Source organism: Mugil cephalus, chromosome 6 (genome assembly GCF_022458985.1).
Source record: "Mugil cephalus isolate CIBA_MC_2020 chromosome 6, CIBA_Mcephalus_1.1, whole genome shotgun sequence".
NCBI classification, from domain to species: domain Eukaryota; kingdom Metazoa; phylum Chordata; class Actinopteri; order Mugiliformes; family Mugilidae; genus Mugil; species Mugil cephalus.
Genome location: NC_061775.1, coordinates 22,210,248 through 22,232,716, shown reverse-complemented (window position 1 = coordinate 22,232,716; position 22,469 = coordinate 22,210,248). Strand labels below are relative to the sequence as shown.

Genomic DNA, 22,469 nt, shown 5'->3' with positions numbered 1-22,469 from the left:
ATGTCTTGTTGACGTTACTTTTTTCCATAAGATCAATTAATGATACACTTGGTTTGGTTTGATAAAAAAGTTAAGTTATATTCAAATATTAATTATAGCTAGACAACATAGCTAGCCTGGTAGCTGAAGTTAACCGGAAATGAATTATCTAATTAGCCAGCTAATTAATTAGCCTTGGATTAGCCTTCCGGTTTGTTATTGAGGCTAACGAGAGGCTAACGGGAGCTTGTGTCACTTTGGGGTAAAGGAATATTGCTCCACAACATAAAGTATGTAGTGTTTATGTCTTGTTGACGTTACTTTTTCCATAAGATCAATGTTAATGATATGCTTGGTTTCGTTTGATAAAAAGTGTTCGATTATATTCAAATATTAATTATTATGTTACAGTATAGATCCAGACATTACGTTAGTCAAGATGTTGAAACTATGTTATATGTTAGTCGTAGTTAGAAGGTATATAAACTTAGTCGATTGAGGAACCAAAATGTGAGTATTTGTAAAATAAATAAATAAATATTCTGTATACATACATCTGTACAGAAACATCTGTACAGACACAGTCAAAATTTAAACACACGTCCTCATTTAATGTTTTTTTTTTCTTTATTTATTTATTTTCATGAGGTGTTGAAATGTATATTCTCAATGAAGGCATTAAAACTGAATGAGTTTCTTAGTTTCCGGTGTGTAGTGTCTCCTTGTGGTTTGTCATGTCTGTGTGTGTCATGTGTTCTGTTTCCTGTTTTATTTTCTTAAGTTATGGATTTCCTGTCTTGTGCCTCCTTGTCTCTTGATTGTTCATTGGTTTCACCTGGGTTGATTGTCCCTATGAGTCTCACCTGTGTCTTGTCAGCCCTCATGTGTATTTATAGCCCTGCCTTCTCTTTGCCGTGTCGTTTAATGTCTCTTCCATGTTGCCACGTTCCTTGTTTTCCATGCCTCGTTCCCAGAGTCCATGACATGTCGATGATTTTTGTATTTTCTTACCTTGCAAAGCGCTTTTTGTTAATTATTAAGTACTTTCTTTGTTTGAAACTATCTCACCTTTAGTCCTGCTTTTGGGTTCTCACCTCAACACCTCCTTCCTACCTACCACAAACCTAAAACCTGTTGTCCCCATATGGGGACGCAGGGTCTCAGGAGGTTAAAATTATTATATTTGATGAGTCATTTGTATGTATTAGTATAGTATTTTCTTGTTACAGTCAACACAAATGACCTAAGGAGTGTAAATGCAAATGGAGTTTATTGAAATGTGACTGATAACTTCTAACACAACGCTTTTAAGTTTTTGTTTGGAATTAAAGGCATTAAACACAAAATGATGACTACATTTAAATGTAAAATAAATATATAGTCAAACAAGTCTGTCTTGTAAGAAACTGAGACTCAGATATTTGACTTGTTAATCTTATGACTAAAACTAAATAAATATGAGAAATGCATGCATATATATATATATATATATAGACCCCCAAACAAACAGCACATCATTGCTGAGTCACAACAACTCCTGGCTGGCTCACAAAACCAGGAAGAGGTGGATTTGCATTCACCATCATTATTGGAGTAGGCTGCATGTTAAAAACGGTTTGATGCTGCATATTAATGACCGTGGCTGTTTTGTTGCGATGCTTTAACTCCCGATGCATCTGACACCAGGAGCACCACTGGCAGAAACAGGAAACGCAGATGTCCTTACAGATGGATCCCTGAGGAGAACCACAGGAAAACATAGATTTACTCATCATTTTCTTTTTTTTTTCTTCTCTCAAGTTATTCAGTGTATATCTGCAGCTCACGCGTACCTTGATGCCATATTTGTGTCGCATAGACGCCCTTAAAGACAATACTGCAGGTGGAACACACAAAGGCATTCCACAGGCTGCACCTGAACAAGCGATTGGCAAGTCGCATAAGGGGAGACAGTAGTTTTCTCCAAATCGTCCTGAAACAGTGCAGGCAAGGCAAGGGTAGCACCAGAAACCATAGCAGCCTGGAAAACACAACAAGGTGTAAAGTCTCTTGTGTGTATATATAAGGCACTGGATTAAAAAATACTAATTTGTCAAAGTTGTGATTCTTACAAGTGCTTGCATCCTCAAAGCAGTCTAAAAGATTAGTGCTCCAGTCTACGTTTTGAGATTGTGCTGCCATTGGGTCTTGACCTTCAGTCAGTGAGGAATTATCCTGTGAAATCAGAGCGAACCATGAAATCAGAAGAAAATTAGAGCACCAGGGAAAGCCCATATAAATTCTAAACCATTTACAAGTGAATAAAACAACTTCAACAGCTCCAGCTGCCACCGTCACCTGTACAGGTCTTGTTTGCATTTGGATCAGGTTTGTGTTGTTTTGCAAGTCAAACAGTTTATATGTCATGCCTGCACGCTCCTGGTTGACTGGTGAATAAATCAATAATACCAACATAAAATTGCAATTCTCAAGCACACTGCCACAACTGTGCAATATACAATATTAATATTAAAATATTAAAACTTGTTGTTAATTGAGAAAGAATGAATGAGATGTTAATGTTAACGTAAACCTCATTAGTCATGTTCAAATTTAAAATAAATTATGTAGTGCTCAAAACCTGCAGGTTTGTACAGAAATATCGTGTCTCATCTCTCTATTTCTTTCTTGTTGCCATAACCAGAAAAGATTTGTGTCTATTTTGAAGTTTCATTTGCTGGTAGATGCTCTGCCTAAGGAGTCCCTTCGGCATATGCTATTGGGATTTAATTCTCTGCCACAACAACAGCGCTGTATTACACTACGAAGTACCATAGCTGTTAAACCACAGAGTATGTTCCTGAAACAGAGCGTGTACTATGAAGTAAACATTAATAATTTTACAGTGCACAAAGTCCTACTCGCTGCATTTTATAAATTAACTTTCGCATACAAAAATTTTATTTAATAGCTAATATAATACTGAAATAAATGAAATGACAAACTGAATCAAAACTATAATTATTTAAATGTAGGATCTCTTTGAAACAAAACAAACAAAATAAACAAGTATAAAGTTAGGAGAATATATCTGGTCAGAGTACAAAGTCTGTTTTAAACAAAGTGAGGATTTATAATTTTGGTCGACACAAACCCCCTTTTTCCTATATTGTTTTTTACAATATAAAATTAGAATTTCTCCACTGTGACAGATAAATGTTAACTACAGAGATAAACTTAGAGGTCTTACCTGGACACCTCCTAGTTGTCACCTCAGGCTCCCAGTGAATGAAAGGATGGGCTTAGGATCAGGAGTGGCATATCGTACGTGATGAGCAACTCTACACAAACAGTGCTGCACAAGCTGAAGCTATAGGCTCGGAGAAATGAAAGTAAAAGTAAGCTGTGGAATTTGAATGTCCTTTGTTCTCTAATTAATGCATCCAAATAAGTTGATTTGAATAAACACGTAGAAGTGTGCACTTGACATGTCTTAAAAGGCTAAAAGTTATTGTTTCTTAATTATAAAAGGAAAACATTCACCTTTCTTTAATGAGTTGGATTCCAGGACAGATATTGTTCTTCTGCTGGTCAGAAAGAGGGGAAATAGTGTAAATAAGGAGTGTAAATTAGCAAAAAGCTGCTCATAGGAACTTAACAGCAAGTCACAGGTATTTTTCTTTATCTTCTATTCTGAAGCACTTCAGGAATCTGAGTCTTGGCCTTCCAGTGAGAGATAACAGGCCTGGAAACCAACATGGTCTAGTTATTCAACTTGGTTTTGTTTTGTGCAGATTCAAAAGCCCTGCAGAGTTTACCTTAATAACTTTTAAGCTGTTACGTGGGGAATGCTGACTAACTTTGGCTCCCTCCAGTGTTAATATTAATAAGAACAGTGTAGTAGAACGTAGAGGAAACATCGAACGTTGTTTAGATCCTGTAGTGACGCTGTAGTTTTGTCCGATTTTCTTGTTTAATGGTCAGCAGTAAAGATAAATTCTGCAATGTTTTCAGGAATATTTTTTAAATTTTTCAAAGATCAAGGAATAAAACTGCATGTAATGAAACTGTGCTCCTAGTTCGCTGTGATGCTTGCAGGGTGTTGTCCTGGATTCAGCCCCTGACGTGAACAACCAAAACAAAAGACAGCAGGTTTGGAGTTGGGTTTCAGCTTCTAGTATTTGATGACAGTTAAGGCCACAGTACCAACACAAGCTGGCTACAAATGTCTGAGCGCTGACAGAGGCGTGAGAGTATCATGCAAAGTGTGGACTTCTCATCACAGAAGACTGAACAGGAATTTCCGCCTTGTGTTCCGCTGTATGACTCTGCTAGTCGCAGTTTGCAGATTACATCGGTGTAGTGATGGCCAATAATGTGTTGTGACGTGACCGTGGCCCTTTGAGTCTAGTGGATCTAGTGGACATTTGTGCCAAATTTGAATAAATTTGAATAAATAAATCTAAAGAGAAGTGTGGGAGGGATGGATGAATCTACTATCTGTCTGAGTAGGCCTATACACTGTACCGACAACCCAGAAAAAGAAAACATATTTAAAACATTTGTTCAAGTTTTCACACAGATTTAATCTAATGTTATTTCAGAAACCATATTAGAGGTGTTGATTATGCTTTAATATAACCTTAGTTGAGGACAAACATTAACATCAAGACTTTTCTTCAAAAGAAAAATACAAAATATAGGCGAAGAATGCAAACTCAAGACAAAAACTTACTTACAAAGACATACTCCATGTTTGACTGTATAGTAATACATAATTTTCCGTTTCCTTCCTGTAAAATATAAATGTGTTTGCTTGGGCTTCACTGTTGTGGAGCAGTTCCAATGCCCTTTTTATACGGTTTATGGAAATAACTTATTCGAAATAAAATATTTACATTCCTAGATTTGTTTTCAGACATATGTCTGCATAAGTTATTCAGGTAACATATTAGGGTTTAATTCCAGTTGACCAACTTGAGTACACAAATACAAATGATCATGTTAGATCAGGGGTCTTCAAACGTTTTTCAGGCCACGGACCCCCCCCCCAACCAAACTGATGGAGAGATTAGGTAAGGACTCCCTACCTACTATATGTGTTCCATACTAAACTCGCCTAGTGCAAATTATAAATATACATTATTATTTTCATTCTGTATTCAGTATTAATCTATTGAAATTATAGATCAAACTGCTTCAAATATCCTTTTTTTTTTTCATTTCGATTCCCCGCCTTCATTTGTCCCTTTACTAAAATATGTTGGATTCATGTTAATGTGTATTTTAAGAAATTTGAATTTGTGGGGGAATATCTATCTATCTATCTATCTATCTATCTATCTATCTATCTATCTATCTATCTATCTATCTATCTATCTACGCACACACATATACACATATAGAGATAAACATATATATATTGTAGTACCTCTGCGATCCGCTAGGGGTGTTGAAGACCTGTGATTTAGATGGTTGTCTGCCAGTCTCTGATATGATCAGATCTTTTAACCACTCAAACCAGTAGGGGGCCACAGAGCGCTAAAAATCTTTAAACTACAGCCTGGTAATGTGTTTGTGTCAGGACCCCCACCTGACACAACCCTGCATGCTGAAATCCCGTTATACGTCATGCGCATGACTCTTCAAAGTAGTTATGTCAGTGGCACCCAATTTAAAATGAATAGAAGGTATCCCACTGGGACTCGGGGGAAAAAAAATAGACAAAAGAAATTAAGTGGTAAGTGAAATAGATAATAATTAATAATAATCCAAAAGGCATTGAATAAGGCAACTTCACGAATAGAATTTCGTGAAGATGTTTCGCCACTCATCCGAGTAGCTTCTTCAGTAGCAACACATTTTTTATTTTTGTGTTTATTCTGTTAACATTAGTTAACTTGTTCAGTGTCCAGCTCTGTTGTACATGACCAGGTCCAGTGGAAATTTTAATTCAGGGCCCCATAAGACTCTAGAATCACCTCTGGTAAGAGAAGACTAAATGAAAATTTATATATTTCCAGAAACTGTGTATGATATATATCCTGATTTATGAAGCCGAATAATTTCACTGAGATTGTACATTTTTTTCTAAAATCTTTGCCACGATAAGGATTTATAAAATGCTGTCATATATTCAAAATAAGCAATTTTTTCCCCTCTCGATTAAGATGGTTCGGTTCAAGTTCTAAAATTCTTCAGAAAGCAGCACAGTGACACGGTGTTGTTTATATTTATTACACATATTTTGTCATTTTTATTCCACCTAAACCAGTTACAGAGGGATGAGGTCTGTAGTAAAATAATGAGAATATTATCCTGGAATCAGATGCAGAACTCTACTGAAAGGTACATTTGTGATTCTTCTTCTGAACTTGTTAGCGTGTTAGTAGCATAGACTGTGTAAGTGTGGGCCGCAGAACAGCCCCTTTAAAGTGAAGCCAAAGCAAGTAGAGCTCCCCCTGGTGACTGGCTACAGTATAGGTGATGCACTCCACCTCCTGGATGGGAAACTAAAACACTTAAATACAGGTCAAATATTGTTTTTTGATATTTATGCAGTCTGTGGTTAGTAGTAATTTCAGTTTTTTAGGACAGGTTAATTTATTAACACAACCAGAGTGTGTGTATCACAATTAGAAGGTAGTTAGCATCATTAAATAGCAGGACAAATATCAGATATGAATGAGCAGGACATTAAACAAACAGCACATATAACTGATTCAATCACCTCCACCAGATTACTTTCAAAAGACAGAACAGATCAACGAAAAGCCACAAAGCCCTATCAGAACGACATTTTTCTGCTTTTCTATCTATTGTTGTACAAAGCCAGCGGGGGGTGGATACGCTTGAGGCTTGTTCACTGCTGTAGGCTGCAAGTTCACAACGTTAGTTTGGTTCTTCTTGCGATATTTCAGCTCGCGATGCATCTGACACCAGGAGCACCACACGCAGACACAGGAAGTGGCGATGTCATTGCAGAGGGACCCCTGAAGGGAGAGAACATCTAGTTACACGCTATTTTCACTATTCCTCAGTTGTCAATATTTTGAAGAATGCTTATACATTTTTATGACATCAAAACAAAAACAAGCCTTTAATTCCTACACGGGATAAGGAATTTGAGAGAATCCGTTTTACTCATACCTCAATGCCATATGTGTGTCGAATGCCGGTCCTCAGAGCCAGTCCAGCAGGAGGTACACACAGGGGTATCCCAAAGGCGGACAGCACTGCAGGGCTGCAAATGTCGCATAATGGGAGACAACGGTTCTCTCCGAACTTCCCTGCGACGGTGCAAGCAAGGCAAGGGCAGCACCAGAAACCGTAGCAGCCTGAAAAACAAACAGTTTTGAAGCATAGTACTGGCACACAAAATTATAAGTTTTTGAATTAAAAATTTTTTAAAAAGTTGTTGGTTCTTACACGATTGCGTGTCATCACAGCAGCTGAAGAGGCCTGTGTGCCAGTCTGTCATAGTTTGCATTGCTTGCATTGCTACTGGAGGTTAGTCAAAGACCAAAAGAACCTAAGACATTTAAATCAGAGAGTGTGACTTTGGACAATTAATCAGCACGTTCATCCAGTCTGAAAATAAATGGAAGTCTAATTTTTAGTTTGTGGGCTGGAAAACATAAAGCTGATCTCAAGTGGGTTGGACCAATGAGGCGACAGCATAATAACCTACAATAACAACAAGATAGATGTTTTTTTTTTCTTTTCCATTTGTTTTAATGCAATGAAGAACAAGTAAATTAGGAGAATGTTTACAGTTAATAAACTATCCAAATGAAATTTCTTAAGAAGAATAAGTTTAATTTGGACACATTGTCTGTTGATTAGTTGTGGGTCTCAGTGGTCACTTCTCTGACTGAAACAGTGGACAAATTTAGGATAACACTTTCATGCTGCAGATCGGATTAAATCCTCTCAGGCGTCCATGCACAGGCCTATGTTTAACACATATATGAGCTTCCACTAGATGGGACCGTTGTGTTAAATGTCATTCCACAACAACTGAACAAAGCTGAAATTCTTCACTGCTGTGTCTGAGGAGTTGTAGACATTTCAGATGAAAGACACGCACTCATTAAGCTACGAGAGTGAATGTAGCTAGAGGGGGAAAGTCTGGTTGGAAAATTACTGTACTAGCTTGACATTTTTTTGTTTTGTTGCTCACTGTTTTGTATTGCTTTGCATTTTGTCTAGGTGTAAGGTTTTGAGTCTAATAAATATGATATGAACCTGTGCGTGGTTAGAAACTACAGACGTATCGTGGAATGTTCCTGCTAAATAAACAATTCACAGAAACATTTAGTCATTTGGTTTTATAATAGTCTTGGTGGAACAATGCTTTCATTCATTTTTGTAACTGTAGCATGTGACATCTGACAGGTGTGAAGAAGAATTCCGACGCTTCACAGATGAGCTCAATAATTACAATCCTGCCACCCTAGTCAGCTGTGCAGGGTGTGTCTGAGAAATCGGTGAAATTTCACACGAGCAGCCAAGTCGGAACCGTCGTTAAAAAATAATTTGCAGATTTTAGCCACTTTTAGCCACATGATGCCGTCTGAAAACTCACTGTATTTTGTTTTTATCCCCGGTGCCACTGAGCGCTCCATTAAAACCTATGAAGCAACAAAAGCTACACAGCAACAGTGATCTCCGTCTTTGTGCCAAATCTGCATTTTTTTCAAAAACAGCGTTTTTTTTGTTTTGTTTGTTTTTTTACCACAGTCTCACGGTCTACAACATCTTCTTTCACTTTTTCTTTTCAATTTGAATATCAAGTATCGTACCACCGAATGAGAAGAAAAATCAAATCTTACCTGAGTGATCTGGAAGTCTGCTTGTCCTTGTTGTCCTTCAGAAAGCTCATGCCTTCTGCGAGGAGTGTCATTATTACTGGTCAGAGTAATGCCGCAGAACCTGAAATCTTCCACAATGAGGGGTTGAAACAACACTGTTATAAACATTTGCAATATTCATTAGGGAGTGGCAAACCTTGTTGTTGGTTATCTTGTTTCCAGATTGGCTGTTATTGTAGTAACGTAGTGGGAACAATGGCATTTTTCTTTCTTTTCAAATCTTGTAAAGTTTAGATTGTTGTGTATATCTAATTGTAACCACTCTGTCACATGAATAAAGGGTTGGTTTGTTTCCCGCATTCCACAAGATTAATAGACTGTACCTGTAATAGACTGTATTCTTTGAGTTGTAACAGGAAGCTGTAATTATTTCTCCTGTCCAGGTTGAAGTTACAAACTCCACAGAGCTCGTTTTTGTGGAAGTGAAGCCAAAGTTAAGATGAGAAATGACTGAACTCTCTTGGCTGCAGCTCGACAACAAATGCTCTGTGTTCTGCTATGTGCGGTGTGTTTGCCAACAGCATTTTTCACCCATGCATACTGTACATGGGCTGGGCCCAAAGGTGGAGCACGGGTGGAAAAAAAGTGACTTGTTGAAAGTTCATTAGTACAAATTTAAAACAGTTAATCATTGCAACGCTTTCAAAGTTCTTCTGAATTCTCTGTAGTATGATGACACGTTTTACTGATTTGGGTATAAGGTGACCAAGAGTGTAAATGTTGACTTGTACGTTACATTTAATGCCTTTGAAGTTTTACCAGGTTAAACCAGAACAGTGGAATGCTTTGTGTGAATGCTTGATTTCTTATAAATGGATTTATACTCCACCAAAATTAAGCTCTGTGGGAGTTGATCAACCTGTTGCTGGGGTGAGGTTTTCTTTTCTTTTTATTTTATTTTTTTTTTATATAGGGTTAGACTGAAAACAGGGCGGCACAGTTATGTGGTGATTAGCACTGATTCTGGGCCTTTCTGTGTGGACGTTCTCCCTGTATCTGTGTGGGTTCTCCCTGCCTTCCCCCCGTTTTCCAAACACATGCTCGTTAGGTTCATTGGTGATTCTAAACTGATTGCAGGTGTGAGTGTGTGTGGTTGTCTGTCTCTTTGTGTTAGCCCTGCGATGGACTGGCATCCTGACCAGGATCCACTCAGCCCCTCGCCCAACGACAACTAGAATAGGCTCCTGCCTGTTGTAAGTTTATTTCATTTATATATGTCAGCGTGTTCGTTAATTCTTCTGGGGAAAAAAAACACTTTAATGACTCCTTGCTGTTAATACTTTTTCAAATATATGTTGGATTATATATATTCGTGCGCATGGACCTTACCTGTTCAGTTAACGTCCCAGAAAAGGATGATTTTTTTTGAACAGTTTCAACAAAATGAACATCATTGGTTGGATACATGCGGGGAGGAGTCGTGGTTTAGGCTTAACTCTCCCATCGTTTGTAGACGGGTCTGTCCCGACCCCTGGCCACTTAGGTCCTCCACTCCGCCGGGACAGCACCCTAGAAAAAAGAGAAAGTCCTTCCTACCTGTTCCTCCCTGACGTAGGCCTCACATCTCTCTCCCTCACACTCATCCTCCTTATCACCTGTTTCCTGATAGCTACAGTTTTATTGAAACAGCCTCTCGTTTGTCTTCTATTCTGCCTCACATGCTCTATATCCATCCCTTCCATTATTAACTTCGTGTTTGTGACCCCTCATAAGAAGCTCCTAAACAAGTAACCTAAACATGACTGATACTTCCGACCCCATCACTATCCAAAGATTTCATTCTTGTTGGTCACGTGAGTGTTAGTAAATATGAATATATAATTATAGTTAGAGTCACATCTATGTGTATAAAATATATCCTCCCTTCTAAGTAAAATCTAAGAAATCTCGACTAGTTAGTACACATCTAGATGAAAATAATGAAAATAATCCCAACACAACAGAAAATGAATGAATGAAACACTAGATTCCACATCAGCCTGTCATCTGTTCCCTATCTCAAGCAATAAAAAGTTAAACAGAAAAAGGTGGAAACTTGCACCAACATGACAGAAGTTCAGTCGTCAGTCTGCAGCTACCTGTGAATGTTTGAGCTGTGGATTTCTGGTTCAGTGTTGAGGTGGTGAACGTGATAAGAAAAGAGTCACGCACATAGAGACGTGCACCGTGTGTAGAGCCGTGGAGAGAGCACGACAATATCAGGGCTTTTAAACTGGTCAAACACTTTACATCTGTTGGATCACATCTGACAGAGCCACACAATGAGCATTTTATAGAAGAACATGTTTATGCAGAAAAAGAAACTTCCGCACACTTGAATTTGTGCAGTGGTATCACTTTAATGTTGAGAACTTTCTCTTACAGTTATAATTTTTCTCAATATAAAATAAAATTAAAAAAAACATATCCAAAAGATTGTTTTTGGAAACATTATGAAACACTTTACATTTTGGCTCCGCGGCTGTGAAGGAGGGCAGTGTTTACCGAAGCCGTCTCCTTGTTTCACACTGAATCGTGTAAAAGACCTCTTTCATATCTATTATTGTTTCTGGTTTGAATATTTGAATATTCAAATATTGAGCTGAAAACCTGTGCGGTAACTGTGGACACAAGATTTTGTGGAGCGCAGTCCCCACCAGCGCATCCAGAGGAGACATCAGGACGGAGAGAAGGAAGAGACTAATGTGAGTGTGGACTCTTTTGTGTTTAAATTCTCTGAAAAAAATCTATTCACATTTTCTTTCAAGTTTCATTTATTGGAGAATTAGACAATTTATTAATTGATTGTCTGTATTTTGGACAAACTGGATTGTACTCTGTCGGTCTGCTTATTGGTCGGTGCTGCACTCCATTGTTGTGTAGTGTCTAAAGACCGTACACAAGTGTATTATCTCCCAACTGTTTTGTATTGTGTGTTTGCGCTGGTCTTTCACCCTTGCACTTTTTACACAGTTTTGTATCGTCTGCATAACCTTGCACATACGCGCTTTTTAGTCAGCCTTCTGTGTTGTACTTAGTCCTACACCGATCAGCCACAACATTAAAACCACAGGAGAAGTGAATAACACTGACCATCTCGTGAAAACACAATCTTCTGCTGGGAAACATTTTTACCTGACATTCGTGTCGATGTTACTTAGACACGTAGCACCCATCTAGACCAGACCAGGCACCCGCACCCCATAGTAAAGACACTCTTTGACGGCAGCAGCGGACATGCACACACACAAAAACAGTTTAGGAACAACTAAAAAAAAACATGTAAAACAGCACAAGGTGCTGACCTGACCTTCAAATTCACTAGAACCCAAACTGCTCAAGTATCTGTGGGATGATCCACAGAGCCCTCTCCCCTCAACACGTAGGACCCAAAGTCCCCCACTAGCAACATCCTGCTGCCAGACACCACAGGACACCCTCAGAAGGCCCATGTCCATTCTCTGATGAGTCACAACTGTTTTGGAGGCACAAGGGAGACCTATTAGGAAGATGGTCATAATGTTATGCCTGGTTGGTGTATGTCTTCATGTAGCTCCCTGGTCTTGAGATGTCACTATGTACTACACCTGTTATATATGTGACAAAACAAATGTTCTTGCTCCTAAATGTTCTGTAACTTTAAAGTGAGTTTCATGCCTGTAGATCGCGATATTAAAATTGAATGAAAATATTTTCTGGCACGCTTTTAGCTCAGACCACATGCATCATCTATGATAAGCCAGTCGCTGTTGTGGTGCAGTAATTTCATCCCAGTTTGCCAGGTTTTTTTTGAATATTTGTTATCAGCGTGTAATCAGTCTCCTTAAAACTGGACGAACTTTGCATAAACTTTTATTTTCTCTAAATGCGTTTCTTTCATCAGAAACCAAACAGTTGAAAATATAACGCCCTCAGAATCCTAAAATGGCAATGATGCAGCGGAGTCTGTTTCTGCTCATTCTGGCGGGTAAGTGGTTCACACTACCAGTCCTTCACCTCACAAACGTTTGTTGTTTATCGCTAAAATCACTGAAGCTTAAAATGGATTCACACACCAGTCGGGATGCATATGTAATAACTGCATGATAACATTCCCCGTTTCCTTTTCAGCACCAGTTCTGACCTACATCTTTTTTGTTTGTTTGTTTGTTTGTTTTTTAGGGCAGTGTTTCTTCTCCATGTGTCAACCCTATGAGTACCACTTTATTAGTGAGCCTAAAAACTGGTATGAAGCCCAGACCTACTGTAGAGAAAAGTACACAGATCTGGCCACAGTGCCCAACGTGGGACATATGGAGAGATTGCAACAATCTGAGCAGAGATACGGAGCCTGGAGTGTGGAGAGTGCCAGTGGCCTAAGCTTAATGATATGGAGCAAAAATTGTGTGAAAATGAGGCAAAAGTGTGTGCGACGGCGGACAGCCCGGACAATATCAGGGATTGTGCTGAACGTCATAAATTTATCTGCTATTGTGGTGAGACTGCATAGCTGTTTGCATCTTTTTGTCACTAGCTGCATTTCCATTACCGGTTGTAAAATAAAAGCGATATTTCTGAAATTTCCATAGAAAGGTGTTTTGCGCATGAGCTGCAACTCTCATAAAGTCTCATCTCACAGTATCCTATAATTCTCTTAAATTTTCATCATGTGAGTCTTCGCTTTAAGGAAATGGACTTCGAATAAACGGGTCACATGAACCCCTGCGTCTTCTCCGATGACGGAATTGCAAAAAAAAGTGTTGCCGTTGCACTTGGCGATAAACATTTATATTGATACATCTTAAAAACCAACCCATGAGAGCGTTAAAATGTTTTAGCGATATTTTTTTTTAATGTAGATGTTTCTATTACCAGTTTTTTATTGGGATATTTAGGTTTTGCACGTTTCTAGGGGTACTGGAAACGCAGCTACTGTCTAATAACAGGATTTTATTTTGCCCCATTTACCTTTTATTTTTAATGGAATTACAATCTGTGCTGCTGTAGTTTGTGAGGTTTTTGAATTTCACCTTTTCCATGTGGCAATGAAATGTAAATATGACGGATCTTAATTTTACAGAATTGATTGATTGTTTTTATCTCACCTTATTGGTTTAACTGAAAAATGTTTGTTTGCTAATTCCACAGCCAAAACAACAAAAAACAAATTCCGTTTAATTAACAAAGAGAAAAAGTGGCGAGATGCCCAGAGCCATTGCAGAAAAAAGTACACCGACCTGGTCAGTGGACCCGAACACATTCAAGACCCTGAGTTCAAAAAGCTGATTGAAACTGTGAATGAACCTGTGTGGATCAGCCAGTTCAGACCTTGGAGGTGGTCGGATGGGAGTGATTATTCTTACAGAAACTGGAAACGTGATCCCAACCAAGGCGGCAAGTATTGCTCTTTTATGTCAAGGGAATCTGGAAAATGGAAAACTGGTGATTGTATGGAAAAGAAACCCTTCTTCTGCTATTATGGTGAGTCTATCAGATCATTAATGCCTGGTGAATATAATTATTCCTAAAACATTTGACTTTACAGTGACTGCTTCCTAAAATTAATGCTATTTTCTTTGAAAACTGCAACTTAAATTACCATCAAAATAAAACAAATGTAATACAAAATCCTTTTCGGAGGCGGATGTTCTCAAATTTAATCTCACACCCTGCGTTTGTTTGTGTCCAGATAAACTGGTCCTGATCAGAGAAGAAAAGACCTGGGAAGCTGCCTTAGAGTACTGCAGAGCGAACCACAAGGACCTGGTCTCCATCACGGAACGGGATGAGCAGAGACTGGTCCAGCAGACAGCTCAGACGGTCGAAACTCCCTACGTCTGGCTGGGACTGCGTTACAGCTGCCCTCTGGTTATGTGGTTCTGGGTCAGTGACAGGCTCGTGCGGTATGAGAACTGGGCCTCAGCGGAGCACACGGACGAGCAGTGTGACGTGGCGGTGGCCATGAACAAAGATGGACAGTGGGTCAAAAGAAAGGATAGTGAAAAGAGTTATTTCGTCTGTTCGTCATGGTAGACATTCAAACCACCCTCGTTCACTTATACTATATATTTCTTCTCTTCACCACAGTGTAGTAATTACGACTAAAAAATACTGTGTTAAAAAGTAAAATGATCATTTCTTCTTCTTGTAGTATTTTAGCCATATTTAGAGTTCTGGTGAATGTTAGATTTTTCTCGTTAAGATGCATTTTTATAATGACAAATATATGCATAAATATACATACAAATATAAATAAGATTTTGTCAATTCTTAAGGGGCTCGACAAAGGCCCTGTGCCATATCCCTCTTTTTTACCTGGAGCCGAGTACATGGCATTCTCCTTTTTTTTCCTTTTTTTTCACGTTTTCTCTGATCTGGTTTGGTTTTTCTTCCTAGGTGTTTCTCGTGTTGTTACTCTGAGTGTTGGACTGGTTTCTCCTTGTGTGCTCCACCCTCACTGGTTTCGCCTGTCTCTTGTTATTCCATCAGCCCGTGTGTGTGTGTTATGTCTGAGGGTGTATATATGTGTGTGTGTATATATATGTATAAACCTGCCCTTCACTTTGTTCTTTGTCAAGTTACACTGTCCGAGTTCTTGTTTGGGACCTCACCTGTTTTTTTGGTTTGAAAGTTTTTCTTGAAATCATTTTTCTCCCTGGTTCTGCCTCCCTCTGTGAACTGCATTTGAGTCCTACTTCACAAGAAACTGTTGCACTGTTGGGCTGCAGAGTATCTCTACAGGGCTATCAGAGGTTTGAACCTGTCGACAGTACTGCGCCTTGTCTGGTACAAATGGCCAGCACTTTTTCTAATTATTCCTTGAAAGTTTCCTGGCAATAATAGTCGAGATGCCCCAAAATGAACTGTCTATAGTAGCTGAGTTGTATACATTTACATTTAACATATTGATAATAAAGAGTTTAATTCTCTTATTTTTTGACTAAACAAAGCTATATTATCTTTATCTGAAGTTAAAGTCAATTAAGCAGTAGTGGAAATAGGACAAAGCGATGGATGGTGGTTTTCTGTTAGTTTCTTACTGAGTAAATTATCTTTGTTTAAACTGACGCAGACTTCTTCTGTATGTGTGATAATATAAAATACTATAATGTACTATTGTAAACATCATGATTTAATAGTTAATGACTGCAGCTGAAATCAAACCATTGCATTATGTTAACGTTTAATTTTCTGGATCATGTAACACAATATATTAAAATACAGCTTCATTAAACTTTAACTGTGTTGAGTTTTTAATGATTTAACGTGCCAGAGGTTTCTCTGTCATCTGTAAAGAAGTTGGTTTTTTAACTGCAACATAAAAATGCACATTTTTCCACTTTTAAATATTCTTTTCCGTGGCTACTAAACTGGTTGATTCACACAAATTAATGACACCACTTTTATTTTATTTGTTTTTTTTGGTTTTATTTATTTACTTTTTTTCACTAAAAAGGACGTATCTATCAAATTTAGATTTTGTTATTTTTATTTTAGGTAAAGGGAATTCAATTTTGTGATGCTCAACAAAAGATTGTATAATATATATTATAATTACTTGGACGGTTGCATGGGGCTGCAGCCTGTGCCGCAACTCAGTTTTCAGAAATATTCTATGGGAATATATTCTGCCAGATTAATCTTCATCGAACTTTTCATGCTAATCTCTCTTGTCCTGAAGTTCTCTGCTTTTTAAAATGTCATGCCGCAAGATCATAAGGCCTGTATGAGGTGGCAGTAGTTGCACCGGGCCTAAATGTATGAGCTTGAGAATCACGTTAGGCTCCTCAGTACCTGTGTCTTTCCTGAATCTGGAGTCTACTGAGGTTTAAGTGGTTTTCAAAGTGATAGTATGAGCTCCATATATTTATTTTCACTGCTAAAACGGTATTTTGAAGTAAATATATTTATTTATTGATTTGAAATGCGGTCTCCAACAGTCAACCACTGAGACTGATGATTTATGATTTCATATTATCTATGATTTAACCCTCAGGCATCTGTTTAATTTACCACACCCTTATAACCTTAGTAGACAAAAACATCCATGTCCTAAAACTGCTATAAAAATTTCACTGATTAATGTTTTTTCCTGATTTTTTCTGCATAAATCTCTTAAACCACTTCAGCACTTTACAAAACTACCATGAATTTAAAAATTGTGAGGAATTTTAACCCTTTAAAAGCCAGTTTGATTGCTTGAAGACGCTGTTGTTTTCATAAAAAAAAAAAAGAAAAATTAGCTAGTTTCCTTGAAACTAATGGTGGCTGGAACATTTTTTTTTTTTTTTTGTTTTCAGATCCATCTTGGTTGTGACCAAGATTATCTAAAATATTGACTTGATTGCATTATAAATCCCCCCCAACCAAGAATGGACACTGTTTGTCAGCTGTCTGTATATCAAGACCATCATTTATTACGTGGTGTACAACAGTCCATGCATACAGAGTTACACTGCAATTCAGAAATTTGTGGTTTAATAATTTTCTGTGTACCAAACAAAATTTCAAAAACCAGGCAAAATCTTTTCTTTTATTTTGGGTCTACACCCCCACCTACTGGTCATCAGTGGTACAGCACCCATTCAGGGAGTGGTCGTATAGAGCCCTCTTATTAAAGCACCAGAGGTCAAACTTTTCACTGTGCAAACTGCAAGTCTGAATAGCAGGATCCAAAATTAACCATCAAGAAAATAAAGCCCAAAAACTTGGTAAGTGTACCCTGTGACAGCACAGACACCTTATTGTAACGGTTTCATTTAAATCTGTGAAATGGAGTGAAGACTTTCATTAATTACTGTGTGTATGGTCACGTGCTCTTGAAGTCACATCTTTGCTTCATGTATATGAGAAAGATCGAGCCACTTGTCTCCTCTTGGCCAGTTGTTTAGGCACCACTATGTCCAGGAGCGTCCTCACCAGGTTCAGCCGTCCCGTCTTAATCAGAGCCCTGGATAACTCTGTGACCTCAGCCGTGTGTGTCATGTACAGGTTCCTCAGCTCGGCATTTACCAGGTCCTGAGGGTACCTCTCCTCCGCCTTGCGCACCCACAGCTCCAGCTGGGTGACGGCAGAGTCGGGATCGGGGCCTTCCTGCATGTACAGGGCAAGGAGAGCCTCTAGGAGGCAGCGCAGCGCTGTGGTGTCTGTGTTCCCTGGTCTTTCTAACTCCATGGCCCGTTGGAAACAGTCCGCGGCGTTCTGCTCCTCGCCTTTCATTAGGAGGCAGCGCCCTCTGAGAACATGCAAGTCCGGCAAGCTGTCGGCCAGTTCGCACTGCAGGGCGTGAGACAGACTGACCAAGGCGCTGTTCACCGCATTCTCATTCACCAGAAGGCTCTCCTGGAGCGCGTCTACTCCCATGTAGTAGTAAACCTAAAAGTGGAGACATGCTATAAATCTGATGCAATGAAAAAAAAAAAAAAACAGAAAACATTACATGTTATGCCGTTACCTGTGCCATTTCTAGATGAGTTCGCAGGCAGGGACGTACACTGAGCACCTTGTCCAAGTCCTTTCTAGCTTCGTTTAGCTTCTGTCGGTCTGGGATTGCACCCTGATGATGCTTTGCCTTCTCCAGGTCTCTGACATATAGGACCATATTGATCTGACAACAGAAGACATTCTTATCTAGTTGCCCGTAAACATCAATTCTAGCAATCTGCTGTCAGAGAGTTGGGTATGCTAACGAGTCTCTGATGTGTTTGAGCTGTGGTACCTTGGCACGGGTGCAGTAAGCCTGCCAGTTGAGCTCTGGATCTGGCAGCACGTTCAGGGCCATGTTGCAGATCCCCGTTGCCATCTCATGTTTGCCCAGAAGAACAAAGAGCCTGGCCAGAAGGTTCAGGGTGAATGCATCATCACTGGCCATATTTATGGCCTGAGGACAAAGACAAGGACAACTACTGTACAAATGATTCCGTAGAGCAGGACTAACACACCTTCAACACATTAAATTAAAATAGGAACTTCTAAGTACTAACTAAATCCTCTTAAAAGATGAATATGGGTATTCAGAGACAGAGACCAAGAGTAGAAAAATAAAATATACACTATAATTGTGGTTTAAAGTTGGTGAATGTTTTTTTGTATATTATTCAGTATGATGTAGACTGTTATTTCAGCACTGTATTATACTTTATTAGACTTAAAGTATGGATCATGATTTTCTTCTGCTTTTGTTTTATGTTATATTGTAGGTATTTTTATTTTGTGTGGACCCCAGGAAGAATAGCTGCTAACTGACTAAACGAAACTGAAGTTCTGGTATTCTTCACCTTCTTGCACATATCAGCTACAGCATCCAATATTTGCACAACACGGTACATACAACTGTTTATTCTATAGTTATATTTATATTTTTATTCATATTTATACTCTATATGTATATTACAGTGCATTCTGACTTAATACTGTTATTCTTTTCACTACTGTTTTTTTCCTTCTAATACTGCTTTTAATGAGAATCTTGCAGAGCTGAAAACAATACTGTATAACCTGTGCTCTGCAATGATATTGTGCTATTCTATTCTACATGTCAGAAATCCGTGAAAGTAGAAGTGCTGATTCTAAACCAGCTCTTAATAGATGCTTTGCAGATGGCAGTCATTACACTTTGGATGTAATGTTCTGTAGCACTAACCCACAGTTTCTAATTGTCACGTTGGTGATTAGGATTAAATTTTATTTCTGTGTGAAAGCACCTTCTACCTCAGACTCACTCCCTTAAGTTGAGGATTAGATGAAATGTTTGTGTGTGGTCACATATTTATTTATTTATTTATTTTATTCTCTGCGTGAATAGCCTCCTTTGCTCCATTAAATCTAAAACTAAGGACTATACACTTACATCATCTTTAGTATAAACTCAAACAGGTCTCAGTAGCCACCAAACAACACATAAACACAGCGGGAATAAAAAAACAGATCATTAGTCTGATATTTGGCCACAGAGGTGAGTGCGAGGGTTAACTCACGGTTCCAAAGCAGGACAGAGGATCAGAGCCTGAGAAGCCACAGTCGTGTACTGACATCGGCACCGAAGAAAACTCATCCTTCCTTTCCAACATGATTCCGATGTAACACCAGGCTAGAGCTGACAGGAGAGATCAGACTTTTACCAGCTTCTACTGTCAACATACTTTTAACACTAAGACCTTCAGACTATTTAATGGGACCATTCTCAACACATAGTTCCTAACAATATACACTTAAATCCAGATTCTGGTTTCTCGGCACAGATAATATTCCTCCACCGCTCAGTACAGCATTAAAAGGTGTATTTAGGGTACCTCATTTACAGTCAATCAATCAATCAATCAATCAATCAATTAATCAATCAATCAGTGCACATTTGCTTTTACCATTTTTGTATAGGTAATATTGTTAAAAATACTTTGTAGATGATTATTTTTTTTGTTCTGTACAAGTTGGATACATCTTGCATCGCCGCCTAAATCAAGTAATACCAGAAAGACTGTGCTGCACATTCTGCATCATGTGAAACGGAGCAGATAAAAATCACACAGAGTCACACTGGTTTACCTTTGTGCTGCATTTTCTCGGATTCCAGTGTTTCTTTGAGAAGTTTCAGTCCCTTGTTGTAGTGAGTGAGTCTGGAGTATTCAGAATCCGCTTTGGTCTTTATGATGTCGTCCAGTCTGCAGAGAGAGAGCACGTTGTTACGTATTCACACTGTGCAAAGCAGTATCTTCTAAATCTCTTCATACTTTACCTTACATAGATGACTGCCATTTTAAAATACCAGCTTCTTTTTTCCTCTATTGAAATCTGAGAAACAAAGACATTTCACACGCGTGAGCAATTTTCACATCGCTGCAATAATAACATATATTTGGCTTGAACTGAGCGTGGGATGAGCTTGAAGTTCACTAATCATCTACAATCTTACAGTAATGGTTTGAAAAGTCTAATAATAACAAGGAGAACACTGGCTGGTTATGTGTACGCCCAACATCTAAACATGCATTGTATCAGAGTTCCACCTTGCATTTGCATTCTGCGCTTTTCTACTCTATTTCCACTGTAAAAGTTTTTTTTTTTTTTTTACATTCATGTCTCACCAGATCATCTCCATAAACCAGTGCCCTATTGTAAAGTGTCAGCGCTGCCATCAGCCTCTCTCTCAGGTCGTCCTCGCCGTCCAGCTCCACATCGTAGGGATGCACGTAGGCCTGCTCGGCCAGGCAGCGTGCAGCCAGTACCCTGGTCTCCTCCCGGGAGGCCTCTCCGGCATTTAAGCCCATAAGATAGGACACTTTGTCCACACACTCCGCTGCGTCCAGCTCCCTCCCCAGCTTGTCGTACACGTAGCCCAGGTTGGCCCAGGCGTTGAGGTTTCCAGGGTCCTCTTTACAAATGCTCCTGAATTGAAGAGAAAAAGACACCCCATTAAGACGTCTCTACTAGCGTGCTTCTTATTGCCACTCTAACCAGACTAGTGCGTACACAACTCCTCACAGCTTGGCTACATTTACTTTTAGCACATCTTCGACAATAAATTGTCATTTTGGGTTTGGTTTAATAGCACTGTTCAATGCCACTCGCATAAACGCAGAAACATTAGCACATTAGCATTTCCAGTAGGAGCATGTTAGCATTTAGCTAGTGTGACTGTTATTTACTAGTGTTTTTAAATTAGTATTTTCACCGCCCTTAGCAAGGACTGGCTACACCTGATCCAGAAATAACCAGACCCATCGACAGGAGGACAGTCATACTCATGTCAAGTCATCACCCAAGAAGACGATAGTTATGTAACAGTTGTCACAGAGGAACAAATACATGTAGAAAAAAGAATTTTAGAAAAAATGAGTCTTTTTTTTCACTGTAGACATTAAGTGTTGTTTGGGGGAATCATGTGTTAAAGACAAATTCCCACAGCTTATGTGTGTGGTCCATCAATCTATTACTAGCTGGGATCTCTAAAGAAAGCGTACTTCAACAATATAAAAAAACAACACCGTGTGATCACCTGAATATTTCTTCTGCCCTGTCCAGCTCTTCAAGGTGAAAAGCCAGCAGGCCCTGAAGATTTTGGATGGCGTATTGTAGATACACCACCTCGGTCTCAAGCTCCGCTCGCAGACTCTCCTGTTTTAGATGAGTGTCCCGATGTCGTAGCTTCACAGGTCCAACGGGATCACAGTTTAGGTTAAGTTCTAGGTGGAAGTGACCAGGGATGTAGTCCATGTCCTCCATGAGGGACTCAATGTCCTCGGTACTGCCAGTCTCCATGGCCTCCTCCTTCTAAACCTTAAGAAAAGGCCAATAGAAGTCCTGCCCGAGTGGATTTTAGCTCAAGTTACTTGACAAGAAAACACACTGCTCACCTAGGAGCACTGTTGCGCAAATCATGCTTGTCATCCAAGCACAGACAGGTTGGACGGGTTAGGCTTGGGAGTGACGTGGGAGTGGAATAGTGTTAATGGGAATTAGTGAATAATTACGTATGTTGACACATTGTTGCGTCAAACGAGCTGCCATTCTCATTCTTAATACTCTCAGCTTGTTTCAGCTGCATACAAATTCTGTGAACAGTCTACGGGTTTGCAGCAGAAACACTGATATTCTGACAAGATAATTTTGTATGTATTGTCGTCTTGTAAAAATAGTTGTGAATCCTTGTTTTTGAGAATGTCTCAGATGCTTTTTGCCCCC

At 39.0% G+C, this 22,469-nt stretch overlaps 2 protein-coding genes and 1 long non-coding RNA gene across 3 annotated transcripts; 1 reads left to right on the top strand and 2 right to left on the bottom strand.

The window, feature by feature from the left end:
* Nucleotides 1-7,142: 7,142 nt before the first annotated feature.
* LOC125009497 lies at nt 7,143-9,320 on the bottom strand. The gene is made up of 4 exons (XR_007112958.1): nt 9,155-9,320; nt 8,793-8,899; nt 7,387-7,489; nt 7,143-7,295 (listed from the first exon to the last, which is right to left on the bottom strand). It is a non-coding gene; the product is annotated as an uncharacterized LOC125009497 (long non-coding RNA).
* Nucleotides 9,321-13,086: 3,766 nt separating this feature from the next.
* Nucleotides 13,087-16,023, top strand: LOC125009607 (putative C-type lectin domain family 20 member A). The gene is made up of 3 exons (XM_047587684.1): nt 13,087-13,285; nt 13,938-14,270; nt 14,479-16,023. The coding sequence occupies exons 1-3, from the start codon at nt 13,180-13,182 to the stop codon at nt 14,820-14,822; spliced, it is 783 nt and encodes a 260-aa protein (XP_047443640.1). The 5' UTR covers nt 13,087-13,179; the 3' UTR covers nt 14,823-16,023.
* Nucleotides 16,024-17,171: 1,148 nt separating this feature from the next.
* On the bottom strand, nt 17,172-22,162 carry ttc22 (tetratricopeptide repeat domain 22). Its single transcript, XM_047586326.1, has 8 exons — nt 21,784-22,162; nt 20,873-21,173; nt 20,524-20,579; nt 20,334-20,449; nt 19,766-19,884; nt 18,508-18,669; nt 18,244-18,396; nt 17,172-18,164 (listed from the first exon to the last, which is right to left on the bottom strand). The coding sequence occupies exons 1-8, from the start codon at nt 22,044-22,046 to the stop codon at nt 17,628-17,630; spliced, it is 1,707 nt and encodes a 568-aa protein (XP_047442282.1). The 5' UTR covers nt 22,047-22,162; the 3' UTR covers nt 17,172-17,627.
* Nucleotides 22,163-22,469: the final 307 nt, after the last annotated feature.